The sequence below is a fragment of the Coturnix japonica genome, chromosome 3 (genome assembly GCF_054131305.1).
Source record: "Coturnix japonica strain WE chromosome 3, WE-NBRP24, whole genome shotgun sequence".
NCBI classification, from domain to species: domain Eukaryota; kingdom Metazoa; phylum Chordata; class Aves; order Galliformes; family Phasianidae; genus Coturnix; species Coturnix japonica.
The window spans coordinates 68,914,806-68,939,457 of record NC_140665.1 but is presented as its reverse complement, the minus strand read 5'-3'; the positions used below and the strand labels follow the sequence as shown (position 1 = coordinate 68,939,457).

The 24,652-nt window shown below is 41.8% G+C and overlaps 1 protein-coding gene across 1 annotated transcript; it reads right to left on the bottom strand.

Annotated features, from left to right (window-relative positions):
- Window positions 1-14,846: 14,846 nt before the first annotated feature.
- NDUFAF4 (NADH:ubiquinone oxidoreductase complex assembly factor 4) lies at window positions 14,847-18,500 on the bottom strand. Its single transcript, XM_015858863.3, has 3 exons — window positions 18,350-18,500; window positions 17,824-17,921; window positions 14,847-15,156 (listed from the first exon to the last, which is right to left on the bottom strand). The coding sequence occupies exons 1-3, from the start codon at window positions 18,474-18,476 to the stop codon at window positions 14,860-14,862; spliced, it is 522 nt and encodes a 173-aa protein (XP_015714349.2). The 5' UTR covers window positions 18,477-18,500; the 3' UTR covers window positions 14,847-14,859.
- Window positions 18,501-24,652: the final 6,152 nt, after the last annotated feature.

The following is a 24,652-nucleotide window of genomic DNA, read 5'->3' as shown; positions in this document are numbered from 1 at the left end:
ATATTCTCTGACTTGAAGACCAGTTAGTGGAATTCAAATGGGTAGCTACAGGCTGAAGGAATATATTTTTCCTTATCTGTTTTACTTAGACAAAGAGAGAACAAATAGCTTACTAGTGACCAGACAGAAGTCTGAGAAAGAGCTGAAAGATTAACATAGGCCTTTAACTCCTGATACAATATCTATTCTCTCTTTGTCCCGAATCAAACATATGGAGATTGCCAAGCAGTAAAAAAAGCTCTTAAATCGCTTTTCTTGTCTTCATCTATATTAACACTTAAGGAGAAGTGAGAATCTCTTAATCTACATTAAGATACGGATATTACATTGCACTTGACACAAATGCTCCTTGTCTATTTGGTGTCCACTAGAAACAATAATGTAAGGCTCCTGTAAAGGCAATCACACAGGTCACAGGCTATTCTCTTATAATTCTCTTTGCTAATTAATTTTGTCTTTTCAAAATCCGAGCATTTTAAATCAGCTTTCTAGAAAATAAAAGGTCATTCTACCCACTGTTTGTTTTTTGTTTTTTTTTGTTTTTTTTTTTTAATCTCTTTAAAGAAATAGTTTGAGACTATTCTATTTTGTGAATGCTGACAACTAGGGAGAAGAAAGTTTATTACTGAAGGAGATCTATGCCCTTTTAAAGTAATTCTGGGTTATTAAAAGTAAATATTAGAAGATTCAACCTTTTGCTATTGACCGATGTACTCCTTTCCCTTTCTGTCTTCAAATAAACCAGCTGATTCCAGTTCTGATTTTGTTATGTAGGGAGGGTGTGGGTACATTCAGCAAAGATACTCTTAAATCCACAACACTGGAAAAATGAAATCATCCTTTTTACAATCTCAGATCATGTTTACTGATCTCCTGATTGCTTTGTATAAAGTATTTTCTAATATTAGGATTGATGCCTATAAATACACAGGCAGTAAGACAGCAATCACCAAGGAGGGAGAAGAGCTATGAATAAATTTAGGTTTGAAATGTAGAACGTCTCTAATCATCAGAAGAATCCAGTTCTGGAACAGCTTTTCACTAGAAGTCATGTTGGAATGAACTCTTTTCAGTACAAAGATGACATCTGTGATTTCCAGCTCTGCCAATTTAATCAGAAGTCTGCAGCACAGCTTGGTGTCTTTCTTCCTTGTACTGAAAAAAAATGGATTTCTGCAGTCTGAGCAACCTACTGCCTATGAGGAAACATAGCTCCAGCTCTGTCTCAGGGATTAAAGGGAAAAAAGCTATATTCTGGATTGCCTACATAGGGAGTGAGCTCTTGCTGGGCTGTGCAGTTGTGCTAAATAACTTTTCTGAAAGCACCTATAGAAGTTTTGACATGATTACCTATCTGCTGGAGGGCACTGTCTGCGGAGCTGAGCCAGCAGAAAGGTTCGTACAGGTGTTTCTTCTTTGCTTCAGCAAAAAGGTCAGCCAAGATTATCTCAAAGCGCATCCACTGAGTTGTGTGGGAGCAGATCAGGGTGCTCACAGAGCCCATCCCATCAGCTGGGCTGCAGGGCCAGTGAAGTCTGAGAGAAATGGCCTTAACAGCTTCAGCCATTTCTGCCATGTCTGCAGTGATCACCTGAATCAGCAGCCACTGTCACATCTGATTATAATAACCACTTACTTCTACTGCAATCTGAGTGATGGGCTCTGCGTGGCAAAGACCTCTGAAATATAAAACTTGCATTATTTGTAGACAGCATGAAAACACTTTGGCATCAGATTTAAGCATTCTCAGCTGTATTCCCGTGGCACGCTGTGAAATTCCTGAAAGACAGAAGGAGAAATATCCAGCATACAGCAGCTGGGGTAAGATGAGGGAGGAAGAGGAGGAGAAGTAGGAGGACAAAGATGGCACTCATACTGGCATGCTGCCATATGGATTCAGTCATGAGGCTCTCACCATTTTAAGCTTCCTTTGGGACACAAAACTGGCAAAGGCTAAGATACATTTAACCAATCCTATTCATTTTAAGAGTGATCAATAGATACTTACAGGCACTCCCATGTGCTGAGTTATTACATCTGGTTTCCAGCAGTCAGTGACTTATGGACCTCCTAAAGCAGTTATTCTTCCTAAATCGGATGTTACATCCCTACTGCTGCATTTAACAGCTACAGATGGACTTTCACTCCATTGCCTGTCTGTTGTTTGACTTTTATTTTTTTTTAATCCACTTATACTTTTGACCTCTACAGCATCTCATGGCAGCGAGTCCCGCAATTTAATTACATGCTTAAATAAAGGACTGGCTTGCAGGTGTGTCTGCATGCCGCAGCTCTGTGCCCCTCGAAGGCCACTTGCCATTTTTGTACTCTGTCTGCAGAGTTACAGCCGACAGGGACACATACAGAAGCCAGAAATGGAAAAGATCTGCTGTCACAGTGCTAGCTCCAGCCTCATCAGAATGGGTTTTTTTGGTCGCAGCATGACATCAGCGTGCGTAGGATTTGCAGCCTGCCTCTGATGAGCCTGCAGGGAACAAAACTGAAATGACTCCTCCTGCCTCCAGGGTGTTTCTCCTCCACAAAGAAAAGGGCAGGAATCACGCTAGAGCTGCTTGCGCATCAACTTGGGCATCGTTGTTATTTTGTCCAGGCCTGTCATTTTCATGACAATTGTTCTTCTAGAGGTATTTCCTATTGTCTACACATGTTAGACGAATACCGTGTTTGCTCGCATACACGTCACAGAAATGATGTTTCACAATACACCTCAATCACATTCTGTGATTGCAATCTGCTTTCAGTACAGTAAGTTCCAGTACAAGAAACACACAGAACAACTGAAAGTTTGTCACAAATGGTCAGTCTAGAAGTAGAGCCCTGTTGTGGGTCATGAAGATAATAAACCAGAATGGTGAATTTCTAAGTATCACACAGGATTTTTTTCTCCCTGGTAATTATTTAATTGATAGAAGACTTCATGTTTTTCCCCCAAAAAAGTTTGTTTTCTGTTTCAAAGAACAGAGAAGCACCGTGTCACTGTGCTTTAGGTCACACTCATTGCAGCAGTCACATCTAAGATTGTATGAAATATGAAAATATGGATAAAGGAGGGATCCAGAATACACATAAACCACTGAAAGACAATTTGCTCTGGAACAAACCAAAAGAAATAAAGATCAGTTTGTTTATACAAAAACTCTCCTTTGGTAACCTACTGAGGGTTTTTGATAGCAAATAACACCACTGCTGATTTATGCATTACTTTTCTTTGTGGTAATCCAAAGTGATATGCAGATGATATATGGGATTATTTCATGCATCTCTAAAATGCAATCTCTTCCTAAGTAAAAAAATGTAAGTAAGTGTTCTCTGTCAACAATAATACACCATATACTAAATCAGCAGTGTAGGTTCTGGATCTCTGAGGTATAATTCCATTTATAGGCAGAATGCATGAGCTGTCTGCTTTCCTCTTTTAAGAAAATGAGGAGATATGAATGCTGAAGAAAATGCCTAACTCTACACTGGAAAACCTCCCTCCAAACCAAAACCATATTATCTGATTAAGACATCATTTATTCTACATTAGTTTTTCCATTTTTTTTTTCTCAGAGATAAATATATTACTTTTTTCCCTCTCAAAAAGAAGTTTTAATTCCTTCAGTCCTGTTAGCAGGTGAAAAGCTTTATTTCTCTTTTTTTTAATGAAAGTTTTAAGCCTTATGATTGTGAAGAAAAGATTAAAAGTCAGCAGCAAAGGTTCAATAATTGTAAATCAAATCACACCTGTGAATCTCATATTTCTTTTCAAATTATCTGATGCCTGGGCAGTAATACCACAGAATCACAGAATGGTTTAGGTTGGAAGGGACCTTTAAGATCAGCTAGTTCCAACCCCCTGCTATAGGCAGGGACACCTCCCTCTAGACCAGGTTACTCACAGCTCCATCCAGCCTGGCCTTGAACTCCTCAAGGGAGGGGGCTTCCACAGCTTCTCTGGGCAACCTGTCCCCGTGTTTCACCACACTCATAGTAAAGAATTTCTTTCTAATATCTCATCTAAATCTACCCTCTTTCAGTATAAGGCCATTTCCCCTTGTTCCCTTATAAAAAGTCCCTCCCCAGCTTTCCTGTAGGCCACCTCCAGGTACTGGAAGGCTGCTATAACGGCCCGCCAGAGCCTTCCCGTCTCCAGGCTGAAAAGCCCCCGCTCTCTCAGCCTGTCCCTATAGGGGAGGTGCTCCAGCCCTCTTGCCATCTTCATGGCCCTCCTTCTGACCTACTGCAACAGCTCCATGTCTTTCTTGTGCTGGAGGCCCTAGAGTCACGCTTCTCTTGATGAAATCCAAGATACATTTGGCTTTCTGGGCTGCAAGCACACATTACCACCTCATGTTGAGTCTTTCATCAACCAACACCCCCAAATCCTTTTCTTCAGGGCTGTTCTCAAGCCATTCTCCGCTCAACCTGTGCTTGTACTTGGATTGCTCTGACCCAGATGTGGGGCCTTGCACTTGTTGAACTTCATGAGGTTCGCATGAGCCCACCTCTCAGACTTGTCCAGGTCCCTCTGGATGGCAGAGGGATGTGATTCTTGGAAACTGAGGCGAAAGACCATTGTATGCTTGGGTCTGATAATATTGTAGTTACTACCTCTTTATAGTTATTTGATTTAATATCTTAGAGTGCATTATAGCCTTGACTCTGCGTTCCAAGATAATCACAACAAATCTCATTTGGATTGAAGGACTTCAGATGACTGGGAACAGTCAGTGGCAACAATAACAAGGAAACAAAGGTTTTACAACAGGCAAAACTTGTAAAACTCAGTAACCTGCACAATTTTACCCTTGTAGACTTGAAATGCTTTATTCAGTTTCATGAGCATATAATATACTATTACTAGGTTTTAAGGCAGGGGTGGGTTTATAGTATCTGAGGAAGCCCATTGCAGGGTAAGAACAAATTGCCAGTCTGTACTTAGCAGAATGCAAAACTGGCATAATTTGATTCAGGGCTGTTGTGTAAAGCAGCTTAGCTCCATCAGTCCAGATCCTAAAGCGCATCTTAGGTTTCTGTTACAACTTTTAATCAAGTATCTAATTTACGGGGCTGATGCAGGCCTTCTGGAGTGAATATCTAGGTAATTCCCCTGGCAAGCACATAGCGTCTGCAAAACAAACAGCTCCACAGTACTTGGGGAACAAATGGCTTCTTATGAGCCATCAGCATCACTCTGTATATTTTGGAAGTCTGTTCAAATGCTGCTCCTCTCCATTCCCACTGAGAATACAAACTCTCATAGCTCTGGCTGGTCTAAGTAGTCAATATTCCCATTTGATATTGATTGGATGCTCGGTATTAACTTCCAGCACCATTCTATTCCAGGTGTTCGTGCACTACAAAAGGTTTTCGTTTCCAAGCAAATTTTCTGTGATGGTAATTATCCCTCCTGCACTGTAATTCAAGCCTGAAAGTTGATTTATTCCCCATGTGTCCTTTGTACAACTAAACGTGTAGTTGTTGCAACAGACTTACTTCTGACAAAGCTGATCTAAACACTTGCAGAAATGTCTCCTTGCCTTTGCAGTTATGAGTCCAATTAATCAGTCCTCGTTTTCACTGGTTTACCGATCTACCATGGCTTTCATCTATTAAGAAGGTGGGAGAAGGGGTAGTAGTATGGGTAGCTGGTGCCCCAGCTGGGGCAGGGGTTACCTTACAGTTTTTTAGTGACAGGTGCTATTGATGCCTCACTTCACAAGTATTTTAGTATGCATTGAAAGTTGGAAGTGGCAGTGGGTCAGAAAATCACAAACAGGTTTGGGTAGTGATTGTGATATGACTCTGAAACCCCCTGGAATCAGCTCCGTACTGCTATTTCATTCTGACTTGTTTCAGATGGCACATTTAAAATAAGATTATCTCATCTGTCTTGGCACATATCATGTCATTTTGCACATAATTTGCTACCTAAAGAACAGCTTCTTCTCCCTTTGTTCATCATATTCTGAGAACCATAACTACAAGAAAAATCTAAAAATTCATTTAAAAATGTGTAATACTGGCTACTGTTCTGTTAGTACTGATTCCTTTAACGTCTCCCTTCTTTGCATGTATTCTACCATAACTTGTTGTTTTTGAAAGGTTCCTCTCACACCATCCAACGCTCTCTGGCAGAAGGCATTGTTGTGGTGGCATTTATTTTCAGACTTCTCTGAGGCACAAGAAGTTTTTGGGCCCAAGGAAGCATGTGCCCCATTCAAGAGTCAAACCCCGACCACGTGTCCATTGATATACAAGTTGCAGTTCTGTTTTAAGATACCCAAGGAATATATTTATCAAATATAAAACAAAACTTCTTGCTTTTCTGAGAGGGCACTGTGACTGGACGGAAACCATGGTAACAAGGGTGGCATCTGCTTCTTCTTCAGTGATAAAAATGCACAGATTGGGCTTTGAGCTTAGCAATAAAACCAAACCAATGAAGTTTTCAAGTAGCCTTGCAGCAAAGCTGCCTTCCTTGTCCCAGGAAGGACACGTGCCCAGTCTTCACACTTTGACATTCACTGATCCATCTTTTAGGCGTGCAACAAACAGCACAAAATGTACTTCATACAAAGGAAAACAATTTATTCTCACAGCCATTGCTTTGAAAGAACACATAACTCAAACCTTCTTCCCTGTAGAGCTATTATGAAGTATGACTCACCCTTGGCCAACGTGTTGGATGTTCACTTTAATTAGAATATGTGCATTTAAAAATTGTTGTAAACACTTGCTGTTGGTAGCAAATTATTCCCTGGTATACAGTGGAAAACAGAAGCAATTTTAATACATTTAATACAATAAGCTGTACATTTCAAGTCATGTTAGGACAACACGTTGACAAAAATTAATTAGGGAAATTTGACTAATTAGCATACATTGGCTGCCATACAAATCATGTTGGCATGAAAAATGGGAATAATGCAAATTGTACTCTACAGTGATGATTAAATATTTTCTAAACACTGAACAGTATTATACAAATCCTTGATATCTATCTGGCATGGCAACTTTGAAGAAGGATGCAATTTATTTGCGATGAGTGACAAGAGATAAAACACTGGTGCTTTCCAGCTGCTGATGGTGCACATTAAATAGGCTGACTTTTATTTTGCATACAGAAGAAATGACTTCATGCTGACCTGGGATCCAGCTGACTCACATGGCAGAATTAGCAGCAGTAAGTGAACCAGAGGATGCCACACTCTTGAACACTGCAATGTGAAAGGTGCAAAAGAAAACATCTTTCCAACTTGCACACTTGAGCACTTTGCACACTATGCAAGCCTAGACTGTTCCCAAGAGCTAAGCTATCGCATGAATAGTAGAATGATAGCATTATTTGCCTGTGTATTTGTATTTCTCTTGTGTAGAAATGCAACACATTTGTCTATAAGTAAAAAAGACTTTTTCTCAGTTCAAGGTTCACTCATTTAATGGCTTAGGATGTAGTGTCAGAGATTTTGTAATGTAACATAATATTGTATTATCGTGTGTAAAAAGGAAATCTCTAAAGTGTTAGACTAATTGAATATATTACAATCATTTAAAAGTGTTCTCACATGGTAAGATCAATAGCACAAGACTAGAGCATTATCATGGCTTTAAGTACTCACAGAGTGCCATTTCACACTTCCATAGAAGAGTATTTCAATGCTTTTTATCCCTCAGAGGGAAAAAAAAATGAACGTTAACTGAAATAGCCTTATTTCTGAGAAATTTACTGGAGTCTCAGAGCTAATCTTAAGGCCAGACTGCTCATATTTTCAATCCCATGAGTCATTTCAGTCAGTGGGAAACTGATCATTTATGTACATAAATATTCACACACATAATCCATGGGACCTGAGAGTCTACCCTGTTCCATTCACTAAGAGCAGTCGTACCCCTGCAACTGGAGCACAAGGCTTCCCATTTTACCATCCTCTTGTAGTGAGGTTTTTGAGTTTTCTTTACTACCAACCTGAACTTCAGGTGAGCACCTACCATGGAGACAAATGTGCACATGGCACTGAGCCACTAGAGAGTCTTCTTAGAACACAGAGAGCATCAAACTGAAGGATGGGAGATTCCCTTTAAACAACAGGCAGCACTTCTGTGCTCTGTGTGTGACAGAGCACTGGTACAGACTGCCCAGAGAGCCTGTGGGGTCTCCTCCTTGAACATCTTCAGAAGCTGCCTGGCCATGACCCTGGACACACTGCTCTGGGTGTCCCTGCTTGAGCAGGGGTTGGGCCAGGTAAACTTAGAGGTCCCTTCTCACTCCAGACATTCTGGGGTTCCTGGACTGATTTAAGAGATATAATTCAAACAATGTGATGTGTGTTGCTATGGCATTGCTTTTCAAAAATGGAGACATCAGGCTTCACACTCAGATTTTTCCATATATCTGATGCAGGCTTGAAGCATAAAGAAATTACATGCAAGTTTTTGCGGAGTATCTGTAAAAACATAGGAGATGTGAAAGCAAAATATCAAATTACTCAGTGTATCAATACAATATCATCAAAATGCAGAATCAAAGCAACATGAATTCTGAAGCTAATCTGTAACATGCTTGCTCCCAACAATTTCTTATAGTTTGAGGCATTTGAAACTAAGCAATGACTAAAAACCTTTAATGTGAGCAGTAAGTGGGAGCAATTCCTTTCATAAATTGCTCTCTCTGACTGTACTATGGGTTCCGTAACCTTATTATCAGAAAACATTACTACAGAGAAATTGCTAGGTGAAGAGGAGAGGTTGTGAGTTTACATGCAATTATTCTACGCTACTATTTATTAAAGAAAGCAATGTTATTTTGTTCAGATTTTCACTCATTTATCCCTGTTCTCCCACCCAGAAGCCTGGGCTTGTGCTTCTCAGAGATCACTGCATTTCCTGATGCAGAGAAAAAGCACAAGAGATCAGGAAAAAGAATAACGTTATTGCAATTGTGGGACTAATCCTCACGTTGCATATTTGCATTCTGTTGAATGATCCTTTTGTCTTCTAAGTTGTATTTCACCTTCCTCTCCTCTCACAGGTGTAGTAAAAAAGTGAGATCCAGGAAGAAGCAGGAATAAGAAGAATGATATTCCAAGTGGAGGAGTAAAGCAGAGGTGAACAGAATCAAGTTTCTCTTCTCAGAATTTTTAATGTTGGCAGGAGCATCGGAAATGCGAAATCACCCTTCCCAGCAGCTCACAGCAGAACAACAGGTAAGTCACAATAGGGCAAATTTTGCCCCAACAGAAGGAAACCATTTTCCCCATCCTTAGGGGCTGGAAGGGGTTGCCCAAGTTGCGCAGTTTTCAGCTGTGGGAGCATCCAGAGCTTGACTGCACACAATACATTATTTCCTTGCAATTTAAATAAATTAGGCTGCAATTCTATGGATTCAAGCCTGCTTACAACATAGCACCCAACTTTTTGATGTAGCAAATGATCTGTCTCTTTTCCATATGAGATGCTGAGTTCTCCTTTCATTAATTCCTCAACACCATAATGATTAGGTCCCAGATACCTAGCTAGCTACTGATACTTGACTTCCACAGAGGTTGCTCAGCCCCTATTAAAGCTATGTCATCCTGCTCCTGCATGTCAGTAAGAATCCAGCACTCATTATTCCAGTACAACTGTCACTGTATAACCTTATCAAAGGACAAGCTCTGAGAGAGCTGCAGGAATTACAGATGCTGCCAACGGTCTGCAATTTTATAGGTAAAATAAATATAACCTCTCTAAAATTGAAATGTGGAAAAGGCAAAATATGCATACATTAAAAAGATTGTGCCTATGAAAATTCAGTATTAATTTCTTATATTCCTTTTTTATTTCTTCTCTGCTGCTGGGTGATGTCAGACAATATTATTCCTAATGGTAAATCAGAGAAAAAATGTAACAGAAAGAAATGTAACAGAAAGGAAGCCACCTGCACTTAAGATGGATTTGGCTTTTAGAAAGTTTTATCTGGGGGAAAGGGGTTTTTTATAAGGATCCAGTAACAAAACCATCAAGCCGTATCTCTTATCAAGTCTGGAACTCCATTCCTGCTTGGCAAATGTAGAGCAGTGATGCAACAGATAAGCTGTTTTCTCATCTTTAAGACACATTTTTTTTTTTTTAGCTGAATCTTCAGATACCACTCTGCAACCATAGAAACGGTTTGACCAATTGGAACAAACCCTGCATTTTTATCTCTTCAGTAATCACTTTTCCTTATCACAGAAATAACTTGAAGCCAGCAGTGTGTGAAGTTAGTTCTGACTCAAGTTGCTGTGGACTTGAAACAAAGCTTTGATCAAGACTGCATGTGTGCAATGTATCCGTGTCCTTCACAGGCAGGAAAAAGCAAATCAAAATCCTTCACAGTGTTCTTCAGCCTGGCACTGTTTGTCTGCTGGTTTTCCTCCTCATTCTGAGAAGCCCTTATGATATGCGCAGGGGAAGGCAAAGAAGATGCTGTTGTTTCAATAAGGATAAAATATTTTAACAAAGGCCTTTCATATTTTGTTAAAAATGATTTTATTATTTTTTTAAAGGGAAATTGCCACAGAGAGGTTAAGTTCAAGGCACAAAGGAACAACAGCATGTCAAAAGATTTATGTAATTTATTTATATTAATATCATATTCTGCATTTAACTAGATTTAACTAGACTTTCATTTTCAGAAGTAGCTACTGGCTAACACAATGGGATTGGCTCATATATCTGAAAAGTATTATTTCAGGTTGCAGCAATCTTAATGGGATTTGAGTAGTATGGCTCACACTCAGCTCAGGCCTTTGTCCTTGATTGAGAATTAATTGCATATCTTGCAAGAACTGAATGTTGTAGGGTAAAGCACAATGCTGAAGCAAGGGGTGAATTCTATAACAAGGTCCAAAGCAGCAGAATTGCAGAAAATTTTGAGTTTAAAACCCAACAAGGGTTTTCCTATAATGCTCTGTCAGTAAAACTATGCTTTGCCCTTTGGGTCTCTCAGAAACACTGCTCTTTCACTACTTTTTTAAGGCCAGAGAATTATTTATGTTATTGAACCTATGCATTACAAACAGATATTTGTCATTGGTGAAAACAAGCGACTTGCTTTTAGATGCATCTCATCAGCTTTTAATCACAACCTGTGGCCATGGTAAGATTCAAATAACCTTTATTAAAAATGTACAAAATAGTGCATTGTTTCCAAAAAGGTTAAGAAACTGATTAAATTCCAATCACAGGAAAAACAGCTCCGGTTTAATATTAAAGTATTGCATGTGCAGTAGTGAGTTGATAGAATTTAGCTTTACGTGACAACAACTGCGAATTTGTTCCCACACAGGAAATCTTTAACAGGTCACAGCTAATTGAGGAAGGCAGGATACAGTACGAATTTTACACCCAGTTTCTACCCCTGTAGAGGAGCAAAAGCAATCAAGTGGCATTATTTCTTCTTGAAGACATCTTCAGTAGTCTGCTTTGCTTTGATTCACTGCTATTCAATGCACTTGCTTTCTGTTTATTCCAGTTTCACTGTAGCTTTAGGTACACAGTAAATGAGCCTCACTCACCGTACAGTTAATTACAGATCTGTGACACAGGGCTAGAGACTTGCCAGATGGCACCCAGCAACAAATTAGCAGGGAGAGTGGGAGGACAGGATCATGGCAAGGGAGTGAAGGGAGTGAATGGTAGCAGCGAGGTTGGGATGGTATCAGTAGTCCTGGCATTTGTTTCTGAGACTGACTAGAACAACAACAAAATATTTCCCATTGTATGGCAAGGTGAAGGATATCATTGAACAAAATATTTTGCGTTCAACTGTTCTTAGCAATAAATGGCAGCTGGTGTCAAACATAAAAATATTTTATTAGACTATAAAAATAGGTTTAAGACTTTTCCTGTCCCAAATCAAAGAACCCAATTTTAGTAACTTTTCCCCCCTGTGGACGCGGCTGGTAATAGAAGTAACATGAATGTATGTTTGATCCAACCAAAAGATAGCAGCTGATGCAGACAAGAGTAAAAGATTGCTTTTCAGTTCGAAATATATCAGCTCGAACCCGCTTCACCTCTTCAGAAGGAGAGAGCTCATGGCCCAGCCCATGGCGTACATCCATGTTTCTGCTTACAAAAGCCTGCGGCAGGAATAAGGCTGGCTAGCACCAGCAGCATCAATGGACTGTTGTATTGGGCAACCCCACTCACAGGTATGGCTGCTCCAGTACACCAGTGCACCTAGCCACAGGGCTTCCTATAAATGCCTTGCATGCCTATAGGAGCTGGCTACTCTACTACAGCTCCCTTTCAATTTCTTCTAACACAGCACTGCCATACTTTGTCCAAAGGCCAAAAAACATGGATGGACCTACTGTACCCTCTCACAGCACCCTGTCCTGATGTGGGCTAAATAGCTCGTTGTCACCTTCTAGGGGGCTGTTCTCTCCATTGTAAAAGCTTTCTCTGGAAGCCCTCAACAGAAAACATTTTGCACTGATAATAAGGTAGCAGTACCTATCTACACCATGGAAGCTTACAGAATTAACTAGCTTCATAGATTACTCATATGTATTCAGTAACGAGGCACCAATGCAGTGGTTTGATCATTAATAGCATGTCGGTCAGCACAGACCTCCTTTGCCCTTCCAGTCTCAAGTATCAGAAGCCATTTGCATCTGAAGGCTGCCTGCTCTGAGCAGATCCCTATAGCTGTTCCTGTTGAATTCAACACCACTGCCACGTGACAACCAGAAAACTCTTGTTCATAAAGCATTCTAATACAGAACTGTGAAACCTGAAGCTTCCTGGAATATCAAACAAGTACAATCTTATGTGGAATAAAACAAGGCCCTTTTGAACAAAGGCACCCTTTTAAACTTCAGAAGTTTCAATCCTGTGTTACAACTACTTGAGGTTTTACCCCATTTTCCAACACAGAAATAAGGTACTCTTTAAGCTTAGTATGTTTATCTAACTTATGAGTATCGTTTTCTTTCCTTCTTGGGTAAAGTTAGGTTGCTTGAAAGACAAGTTAGTTGAATATGCTGGGAAACTACAGTAAGAAGGTTTTTACTGAAGTTCCCTCTCACTGAACTGCACAGAAAGCGGAGTTAAACCTCTTTCCTGCCTTGCAACTCTGAGCCTGCTATCTCAGCATCAAACTGCAAGAACCTGGCCACTATTAACACAAAGAAAGGCAGCACAAGATCTATTTTAGTTTAAAATACCTCAAAGGAGAAATGTTGAAGATTTATGAAAAGCTACATCCCTTTTGAAAGTCTGTCACAAGTTCTCCAGAACAAAACATTTGCTCAGTCCTCTCATCTTTACCTCAGATATGCTACTCTTGGAAGGCAAGATACCACTCTGCTGAAACAAAGCAGGTCATTGATAGTGTGATAGCAGAACATAAGCAACACCTGCCTGTGAGTTAGTAAAAAGCAATAGAAACTGGCAGAGCAGGCTGGCTGGAGAAGACTGGGAATACAAGCTTACAGAACGAAGAGAAAGAAAGGGATGCACTCAAGTGAGAACGTCCCAGAAAACACGGGTAAGTGAGCAAACAGACTCCCCCTAGAGACATCTCAGAGCAAATTCAAGTGTGGAAGCCAGAATAGCTGCTGGAACATTGCTACAGAACAACGTAAATCGTTCTTTACTGAATTTAGGAATTCTACAAATAAAGTATCTGTACCAAATGTAATTCCACAGCTCTTCTTTCTGATTTCCACCTTAAATAATACAATGGGATGTACAGTACTGGAAAATGGTGTTTCTGTTACAGCACAGAAGGGTGTTTTGTGGAAAACAAATTATAATGTGGTTCATAGCTCAGAAGTATCATGTGCTAAACTTCTTCCTTGTCTACACACACCCAAGCAGTCAGATTATCAAGGCTACAGCCCAGTTATCTCTCCAGTATAACATCCTTCACTAACAACTAAAGGATGCTGTCTGTGCTGAGTGTGGTAGCATGAGGAAAACTTGGTTATCAGTGAACACACTGATCTAAGCTTGTACTTGGATAAATCCGAGAAGGCCTCAATGGGGGAAAAAGGGTTATTACAACAGCACAGGTAGACATTTACGAAAGATCTACTAGTGGGTCCAATCAGTAGATACAATTGCATTTAACAGCTGCCTACTACATGAACCATTACTTTCCATACAGCAAGAGGCTGCTGCAGAGGACTGCCATGATACTAGATTTTCACTCTACAAAGTCAGTGACTGATGGAGAGTACCTGGGGAGGTACAGATAGTTCAGCAAAATCAGAATGGAGCGGAAGAAGGGTCACACATTGGGCACTAGAAAGAAGCTTTCTTGCTGCTCACCTTTATATTTTGACACAGCTGAACATCCCGAGCCTTTTTGTGGCTAACACTCTATAAAGAGTATAAGTATTATTTAACTTTCATACAGTAGAAATACAGCTGCTTTAGCATACACATGCCTTGAGAGCAAGTCCTTGCAACATGAATGACAAAGCTAATACACACAGAGCACTGATTTTGCTGGAGGCCAGGAAGTCCCTGTTAAGAAAGGAAACCTGTTTGGGTTTTATTGTTGTTGTTGTTTGTTTAAGTTAAATTTCTATATAGAACTTACACATTTTAACTGAATGGAAAGCACTTGAATGCAACAATCGGAAACCTGTGACAGGCTCTCACACAACTTAGTTGTTAAAATCTGTTTTACAAACTCCGTCCTGCAATTACCACGTTGAACTGAAGCCATCACATGCAGAATGGAATTGCCTGAATGCATCTTTTTGGTATGAGACAGCACTCTTGCTGGATAACACGTTAGCAGCACTTTTCAGACACTGCATATACTCAGGAATATAATTAAGACACACACAAGATCACACAAGTTTTGTGTAAATATTATGTCGGTTTTATAGCTTTTCTTGTTTCTTTAGGAAACTCTTGAAAGGTAAAAGGAATAAAGAATTCCAGAAGAGAGTTGACTTCATTCAGTTCCAGACTGTATTCTGCTGCTATTTTCTCCGCAGTCCATATCTGAGGATGAAGTTTATGATTATTAAGAAGCATCAGAGCCTCCACGATGGAAATTTTGCCTTTGGGAACTTTCTTAACATCCAGCTCTTCAAATTGGCCTAGCTTTGTCAATCTCTTTTCCACCTGTTTACGTGGAAGATGTTCACCACCTCCATCTTTTACCTAGTTGTGGGAAGAAAAACAAGAAGAGATTAACAGCAGTTCTATTTGCTATGCATACTGTAACAGCTAAACTATTTCCCATTAGTTTATCCCATTTTCACAGCAATATTGCAGTGAAAATATAAAAGTGAAATATGGCAGTTTACCCACTCTCGCTTCTTAATATCAAAGATATGACAGCCAGTTGTTGCACAGCAACTCCATACAGAGGGCCAAATCCCTATCCGCATCATGAAAAGCTACAATCCAGTACAGTCAAAGTGCTGTACAAACTCAGCAGCCCTTCACAGAAGCCATTTGGAGGCCAAATGTAAACGCAGATGACCTAGTATTTAGGACTAGGGGTAATGGGATGAAAGTACAGCATAGGAAGTTCCGCACGAATGTGCGGAAGAACTTCTTTACAGTGAGGGCGACGGAGCACTGGAACAGGCTGCCCAGGGAGGTGGTGGAGTCTCCTTCTCTGGAGATATTCAAGACCCGCCTGGACGCCTTCCTGTGTGACGTGGTGTAGGGAGCCTGCTTTGGCAGGGGGGTTGGACTCGATGATCTCTAGAGGTCCCTTCCAACCCCTACAATTTTGTGATTCTGTGAATATTTGATATTGACTCATATCAGTGGGGAGGGGAAGGGGAAAAAAATGCACTGACAACTGGTATCCTTCTTATGATACCACTGTAAATCTTTTTTGTTCTCCTCCCTTTTCATTTTCAGATTTCAGTTTTGCAACTAGAAGGTATCACCTCTTTTGCTCTGTCACAAGAACAAGCTCTGCAGGACATAGAGAAACTATTTAGCATCATCATGTGCAATTTAATTCTCTAGACCACTGCAGGACTCAGACAAAGAACATCTCTTCTTTCAAGTCCTTTTACATTTCCATTTCTAAATCATTTCCAAACATGCTCTACCTTTCCCGCATTGCTTCTTATTAATATTTCAGTAATGAGTGACACTACAAAAAAAGAAACAATGGAAATCTCAACAAAAGGTACTTTTAAAGGAAAGTGTCTGCAGCTGCTGTATTAACCCAAAGCTAAGAAAACATATGTGGATGCTACAGCATCTGTGACTGCCTGTTTCTACATTACACAGAATGTCTGGCAATGCTACCTACTTCTCCCTTAAGTTCCTGCTAGAATTATACTCAGATGATGAACAACTTTTCAAGCCTTAATAAAATGACCAATCTCCAGGTATCTGTCACTAAAGGACTGAAATCTGATACTTTTTCATGTAACAAAGACATACCAAACATGTATACACTCTGCACAAAGTATTCAGAGGGAGGAAGTGTTCGGAAAAACATCAGGACAAGAAGGAAGCTTTTAGAAAGAAGCTTTTGCTCACAAGTGTCACTGCTAACACATTAACTGTGCTTTTCCTAACAACTTTAGGCACACACCACAAGTGCAAGCCTCATGTGCAGCTGTCTTGCAGAAGGCTGCCCAGGGAGGTGGTGGAGTCTCCTTCTCTGGAGATATTTAAGACCCGCCTGGACGCCTACCTGTGTGACGTGGTGTAGGGAACCTGCTTTGGCATGGGGGTTGGACTTGATGATCTCTAGAGGTCCCTTCCAACCCCTACAATTCTGTGATTCTGTGAAGGCACAAGAGGCGGCACTGAGATTTGTTCCACTTGTGGCTTTCCCTGAAACCACTCCTGACATGCTTACAAATTGAAAGCGTTTAAAGATATTGCTGCAATGCTGTTTTTTTGCTGATGTCGATGACCTGGTTTTTGGGTGCTGCTGTTTGGATCCAGGACTTGGACTTGTTGATCCTTACGGGTCCTTTCCTGTTTAGGATATTCTATGATTCTATATAGCAATTAGACTTTCACCTAGAATCCTAACCTCTATTATGAAAATTAAGGACAAGGGGTTACTTGGAAGCTTCAAGGAAGAGTCTTTTAAGATCCTCTAGTCTTAAATAGATGGTACTGTGGATGTGGCAAATCAGAAATAGTTCAAAATACTTAGAAATTTTATTGTTTGATGAGTATTAAACTTCTAAAAGAAGGTGCTAAAATAGAATGGTCCAATAGTAAAACAGGTAAAAAAGTGGAAGAAGGTGGAGAAAAGGAGACTATACATCAGCCTGCTTGTTACCGGATGGGGTATGCTTATGTCAAAGACTGCAGTGTTGGTGGTGAGCAACCTGATGGCCAAACACAGCCCACAAGGCTGGAGAAGAATAAACAAACCCAGGCATTGCCTGAGCCACATAAAGAAAAAACTCTGTGTGAGATGTTATTAACATCAGAAATCTTTAATGCCTTTGTTATCTACCACATCCATGCCTCAGCATCTGTCCCAACTTTCTTTCTTTTAAGAGCCGTATGGGATATCTCTGGCAAACACTGTCTTTCAGAGGGGTTGGTCAACTGCCCTACTGCATTTGAGGGAGCAAAAATGGGAACTTAAGCAAAGAACAAAAGATCACTGTGATGTTAAAAAGGGAGGACTGTAAATGTATAGGTTGCACAACCACAATCTATGCCACTGGTGCATAACTGAGCACTAAAACATCACTTTTATCTACCAACAGCAGAGCTTCTAAGCACTAACAGAGCATTACTCTTTAAAAAGAAAAATGCCTTAGAGTTTGTATTGGGTTTGCAAACAGAGCGGATGCCCATATGTCTCCTACAGAGAGCGGCACTCACCTGTGTTGGCGGGTCTCTGGACTCCACATAAACATCTTTCAACAAGGTGAGGAGCCTGTCGTCCTTCTTATAGATTTCCTGCTGTATCTCAGGATGGTCTGAAGACAAAAGGTGCAAAGGGTGGGAAAAAAACCCAAAAAACATCAAAAACAGACGAGCCCCCGCCCACTACCCGCCGTTTGCCCAGGGAGGTTGTGGATGCCCCGTCCTTGGAGGTGTTCAAGGCCAGGTTGGACGGGGCCCTGGGCAACCTGATCTAGTAAATGTGTATGTTTGGTGGCCCTGCCAGGCAGGGGGGTTGGAACTACATGATCCCTGAGGTCCCTTCCAACCCGGGTCATTCTGTGACCCTGTGTGTGATTCTGTTACCCGCAGTACCACACACACAGCGCCGCGTCCCGTAACAACCTTCCTCCCGCCGGCCCCGCCCAACGCCGCCGGCCGCGCTCCCGGCGAGCCCCGCGCGTCGCCCCGCTCAATGTCACCGGCCCCGCGCCGCCTCAGCCCCGATGAGGCCGGCCCTCACCGCTCAGCGCGTCGAAGCGGCTGGTGGGGTGTCGCGGCGCCGGGGTGGGCTTCTCCTTGCTGATCTCGCGGCGGGCCCGGCTCTCCACGTTGAACGTCCGGAACACGCGCGCCAACCTCCCGCCCATCGCCGCTGCCGCGTCCCGCGCTGCGCCTGCGCTGAGGGGCAGCACGCATGCGCAGAGCGCTGGCGCGACGCTGGGGCGGGGTGAGGTGGCAGTGAGGGCGGCAGGTGAGACCGGACTGGGACTTGGTGCCGGCACTGACTGCTAACAGATAAACGCACTAAGACCCGGTATCCATTGGTGTGCCCCGGTGGCGCAGTGGTAGGAATGCCGCGTTGCAACACCGGAGGGCCCGGGTTCGAATCCCCCTGTGGCGCAAGTGGTCGAAGTGCCGCTCTGCTACACAGGGCTCGAATCCCGGGGGTTGGACTCGATGATCTCTAAGGTCCCTTCCAACCCGCACGAGACTATTACCTATTTGACAGCTCTTTGTGGTACCGTTTTCTCTGTTGCTGTCTGGGTGCCTCCGGGCGCTTGGCCCTGCCGCCAAGTCGGCTAAGGGCAGCCCTTAAGGTTGGCCCTTGTTCGCCGTGTGGCTGCGGGGCCGCCTCCTCCGGGGCCAAAGGCTTCGGCTGCGTGTGTGAGTGACAGCCAAGACCGGCTGGTCCCTACCGGGGAGCGTCCTGCAGGTGGCAGGATCGGCCCGAGTTTCCTGCACGCAGCCTCAGTAACATCAGAGCTACAAAGCTGGTGAGGGGTCTGCAGCACAGGCCTTATGAGGAGCGGCTGAGGGAGCTGGGATTGTTCAGCGTGGAGAAGAGGAGGCTCAGGGGAGACCTTATTGCTCTATATAACTTCCTGAAGGGAGGTTGTAGTCAGCTGGGGGTTGGCCTCTTCTCTTGTGACATTAGTGACGGAACTAGAGGGAATGGTTTTAAGCTGTGCCAGGGGAGATTCAGACTGGACATTAGGAAGTATTACTTCTCGGAAAGGGTAGTCAGGCATTGGGACGCACTGCCCAGGGAGGTGGTGGAGTCACCGACCATGGGAGTGTTCAAGAAACATTTGGATGTTGTGTTGAGGAATATGATTTAGCTGGGAAGTATTGGTAATGGTTGGACTAGATGATCTTCTAGGTCTTTTTCAACCTTGATAATTCTGTGATTCTGTGACTTTGTATCTATTTTCTAATCGTATTCACTTGATTTACAAGCACGGTTATATTTGATACAAATAGAGTTAGTCCTCGGAAGGGAATGTAGATTGGGTAGGTGAACGTTGTCCGCATCAAAAAACTGTATTTCGGAATTCACAGGCTTCAAAGATTATAGAATCATAGAATAGTTTGGGTTGGAAGTGACATTAAAGCCCATCTAATTCCAACCCTCTGCTTTGGGGAGGGCTGTCCCCACCCCCTCCCCAGCTCAGGCTGCCCAGAGCCCATCCAACCTGGCACTGAACACCACAGACAGGGCACCACAGCTTCTCTGGTCCCTCACTGTAAAAATGTTATTCTAACATCTAACCTACATTTCCTCATTTAGTTTACAGTTATTCTGCCTTTTCTTATTGCTATCAGACTATGTTAACATTAAGCCAGGGCCCCCTCCTGTTTATGAGCTCCCTTTAAGTACTGGAAGGCCATCACGAGATCTCTCCAGAGCCTTCTCCAAGCTAAACAAACTCAACTCCCTGGCCCTTTCTCTATAGGAAAGGTTCTCCAGCCCTCTGATTGCTTCTGGCACTCCTCTGGACCTGCTTCAGCAGGTCGGGCAAATAATGGTAATGTGGAAGTATCTATGGATGCTGCTTCTCTTAATCTGTCCTTAATATGCGTATTATGGTTTGGTAGTGGAGGGCTGCAGGGATGGGCTCTGTGAGCATTGCCCAGCATTGCTTATGTGAGAGCAGAGCCAGCTCCAGCTGCTCCATAGGGACCACCGCAGCCAGAGCTGAGCCGTGAGCGATGATGGGTGCACTCCACGAGAGCAGATGGAAGGAAGGGACGAGCCGCTGTGCAACAGCAGCTGGGAGAGGGGAGCCAGAGATGGGAGAGAACGGCCCTGTGGGCACCGAGGTCTGCACGAGAGGAGCTCTGCTCTCTAGTAGTTTGCAATGAATTGCATTAATCTCCCCATACTGAATCTGTTTTGTTAATAACAGTAATAGGTGAGAGATCTCTCACTCCTTATCTTAACCCTTAAGCTGTTGATTTTTTTTTTCTTCTTCACAGTGTTTTCTCCTCCTTTTGGGGAGAGTGAGCATGAGAGCAGCATGGTGCTGCTGAGCTAACACTGGTGTTAAAACAGTATTTCCTTATACGCACATTGTTGGTTTTCTCAGTGACAGCAGAATAATTTATAAGCAAATATCATCCAGAACATACACCCGAAATGGAAGCTAGGAGAACAAGTACTGTTCAGAATTTATACGCTATGCTGTGTTACTCAGCTATGGTGAGTGCATTCTCTCTGCTGTCTGTGGTTCTAAGTTGTGTGAATACCGTTGCAGACTTCATATGTGGTAGCAGTTGCCTGAATGAAGTGATCTGGAGAGTGAGTGTTACAAAGGACAAGAGACCAAACCTTTGTGTTTTTTTTTTAGGAGAGCAATGCATACAAAACTTAGACTTCTACTGGTGGCAGCGTTATAACATTGCTGATGTGCTAGTAATTAATGCCGCAATGTGCTTGAATAATGAGTGATATTGTTCCCCTTGGAGGGAACTCAAACGATAATCTAGTGGATGAGGAAAAGCAAACAGATTTGTAAAGATAATGGAGAAAAGGTAGCATAAGCATGATCTGCAATGGATTCTGCTCCCTTGGGGCAGTTTCTCTGCTTCCTCACATTGAAGGCTTTCACTCTGTACGAGGATGGAAACTTGTCTTTGCATTCTCTGGCAATAAACTTACTAACCCAGTCCTATTTTACGCATTGGATGTGTAGCGATAATAGGAGGATACGTGGTATTAGTGGTAGAATATTGTGTGCCTCCGGTGGCGCAGTGGTTAAAGACGCCACTTTGCAACACCAGAGGCCCTGGGTTCGAATCCCCTGTGGTGCAAGTGGTAGAAGTGCCGCTCTGCTACACAGAGGCTTGAATCCCGGGGGGTTGGACTCGATGATCTCTAAGGTCCCTTCCAACCCGCACAAAACTATGAAACTATGAAACATGGAAGCTGTTAAAAGCTTCTGGACTCAAACTGGTGGCATGTCTAATTAAATACTTGTGGCAAATTAGCTTCTGACTTGTGTTCTTGAGCACAGGGTTTGATGTGTTTGCAGGTGGTTAGCCTGCTCTTTGAGTCTGTGTTCAGTGTAACTGCAAAATTCACATGGATGCTTTTGGTTGTTGTGGTCATTTGACACATATTAGCATTTCTCTGTGATATTCCTAGTAATCCGGCTATGGAAGAAAGCCACTGTTGCAAATTTGGAAATAAATATTCTCTCTTTCAAAAGGGAAGAACTGCTGCCTTCTGGGGACAAACGCAGCAAACGAGTCTGTTTCTGTAAAGCCTGGATGTGACTAACGCTGTTGTAATATTTGACAGCAAAATAAATTCAGCAGAAGGCAGGCGGTTAAAAATAAAGTGTGATGTCATTCTCTGCCTGTCACTTGCTATCACTGAGGATGGCACAAGGCTGTTCTTTTTTATATATAAGAAAGGATCAGAAGTACAAGACTTTTATCCTGGAGAATCTTTCATTTATAATAGAGCAGGCAGAAAAATTGGGATTAAACAACGCTACTTTTTAGTCATTTGTTATTTTTACCAGTGTTACTATGTTGAAAGCAAGTATCAGAAATCAAGAGCCTGAAATTTCTTTCTATGTAATGTATCTGCAAAAGTGTGATTATTAAAATATCAAATGTGTAGTTTCTGAAAGCACCAAAATTTTCTGTATTCAGTTTCTATGTTACGCGTTTTCCTGAACTGAGAGCCTGCGTTTTTCCCAGGGAATTTAAAAATAACAAAAGGAGTAAGTCAGTCCCCAAGTATCTCTTTTTAGCAAAACAGCCCATGGGGAACAACGCAGGCCACCAAACTGTGTTCCTTTGTACTAGGAGCCTGTTCTCAACAATGGACAGCATCAAACATAGCGGAGAAAAACAGAGGAATTTCACAGAATCACAGAATTGTAGGGGTTGGAAGGGACCTCTAGGGATCATCGAGTCCAACCCCCCTGCCAAAGCAGGCTCCCTGCACCACGTCACACAGGTAGGCGTCCAGTCGGGTCTTGAATATCTCCAGAGAAGGAGACTCCACCACCTCCCCGGGCAGCACAATTTGCCATGTGTGCCATGGACTGCTTGCTGTACTAGATCTCTTTTTGACATCTTTACATGTCAAAGCAAGAACTAACTAAAACTATTGTGCATCTGGAAAATAAAGCATATTTTAAACCATTCTTTAAACCCTTTCTCTCAGATTTTTGTCCTAATTTTCCTTTTGTGTCATGTTTTCTTGTTTCCATTTCCAATCACATTTGCAGCTGGATGGGACATTTATCCAAAATTAGATTAAATAGTTCACTAGAATCAAAAGTCTAATGGATCTATTTCAAATTCCCTTTAGATAAGGGACAATAGGAATATCTGGCATTAACTTTACTGTGAGATAGTATCAAGGTTTCTGTCCTTTCTTTAGTACACATGGTAGTAGTCCAGATTGACAGGTAATCTTAGTGAAATAAGATTATTATTTGTTTCTAGTAAAGCCAAACTTGAGAATCTTTGAAAGAAGTACAGGTGAGATCTGACGTGTGATTTACAAGCTGAGAATGTCCAGAGGCTAAAGCAGGGAACAACTAGAATTCCTTCGTAGTATACCGTCCTATTTGACTCTGTCCATTTTTTCTATGATTTACACTGCTGTTTGGTTATTTTTTCCTCTTATTTTTGTTACTGATTGTTCATAACTTAGAGCAATATAGAGGGATGCTCTGGCAAATTCATGTACAATTTGGATTCAGGGAATTCAGTCATCTCTCCTGATTGTTGGTTTCCCAGTAAATACAATGAGAGCATTGATCCATTTGTTCCTTATCTCAGCATTAGGAAGAACTAGAGAACACAGCATTAGCAAGACGTGGTTATGAGCCAAGGAAAAACATCCTGCAACTTTGTAAAGATGAACTCAAGAAAGATGGACGTTTGTTGCCTTTAAGTAATTTCTGGTTGATGGGTTATGAATTCAGTTTGCTTACATGTTTTTGGCTTCAACTAATCCATCTGTTACTGGGTCCTGAAATACCTATGAATCAATAGGAGATTCTTCCTTAATCCCACGCTGTGATCAGGGAGCAACCAAACGCTTGCATCTTCTTAAGGCTAGATGGCTGCAGTGCTTTCTTTAAAGGAGTTTTTCCTATCCTTGTTTGGATGAAACTTATGAACAATGTAGAAAGCCCACGTTTACAGGCTCACACAGCAGCCCAGACAGGTTACTAGTTTCTTGTCAAATAACTTTGATTTCCAAGATGTTACATTTATGTTCTCCTGACTGATTGGCTTTGTATACCTGATGTCATCCTTCGTAATTTTCCTATCTAATCATTATGCTTGTAATTAAGAGGTTACTTGGACTTGGAAATGCAGAGGAGGAAACAGCATATTTCAGAATGAAGCATGCTTGTAGTGGGATTTGTTTGTAGCAGTGAGATGTGTGTTTTGTCATGTTATATACTGAGACTTACACTAGCACTGTCTCCATTCTTCTTCACAGGGTTCAGTTCCATATGCTAAATCCACCTTTTCTGATGAAGCTCGTTTTATAAAGATCTACTGTAAATCAACTGGTAAAAACCAAGGATATGTAGCTATCTTAAACTAGAAGCACATTGAAAAAAAAAAATCAACCAAAAAACAGTGCAATGCCCTCCATCTTAGTATTTGCTAAACAGTAATCCATTCTTTAAAATCCCTAAAGTATTTTCTGTCTCTGCTTCCACCAGCCATTTCTATACTTCTAAGCCCTTTTCTTTACAAGGAGCAAGTGTATCCACATTAATGGTAGAAGTAGTTTTTGTTAGAGAAAGATAAAAAGGTACTGCAGAGGAAAGAAAGTATGGCCATAGGGTCACAACCTAAAACCTTCATGTTCAAACCTTGAAATAAAGCAGAATGTGTAATGTTATATTGCCAGAAAGTGAGTGCATGATTTGGGAAATACGTCATATTAACATAGTGTTTAGTTCATGAAACAAGTGTCAAACCATCATATAACTTTTCTAAGATATGCAGCCACCATTAGGATTCAAAAATTCACTTTTGCTGATTCAAATCCAAACAC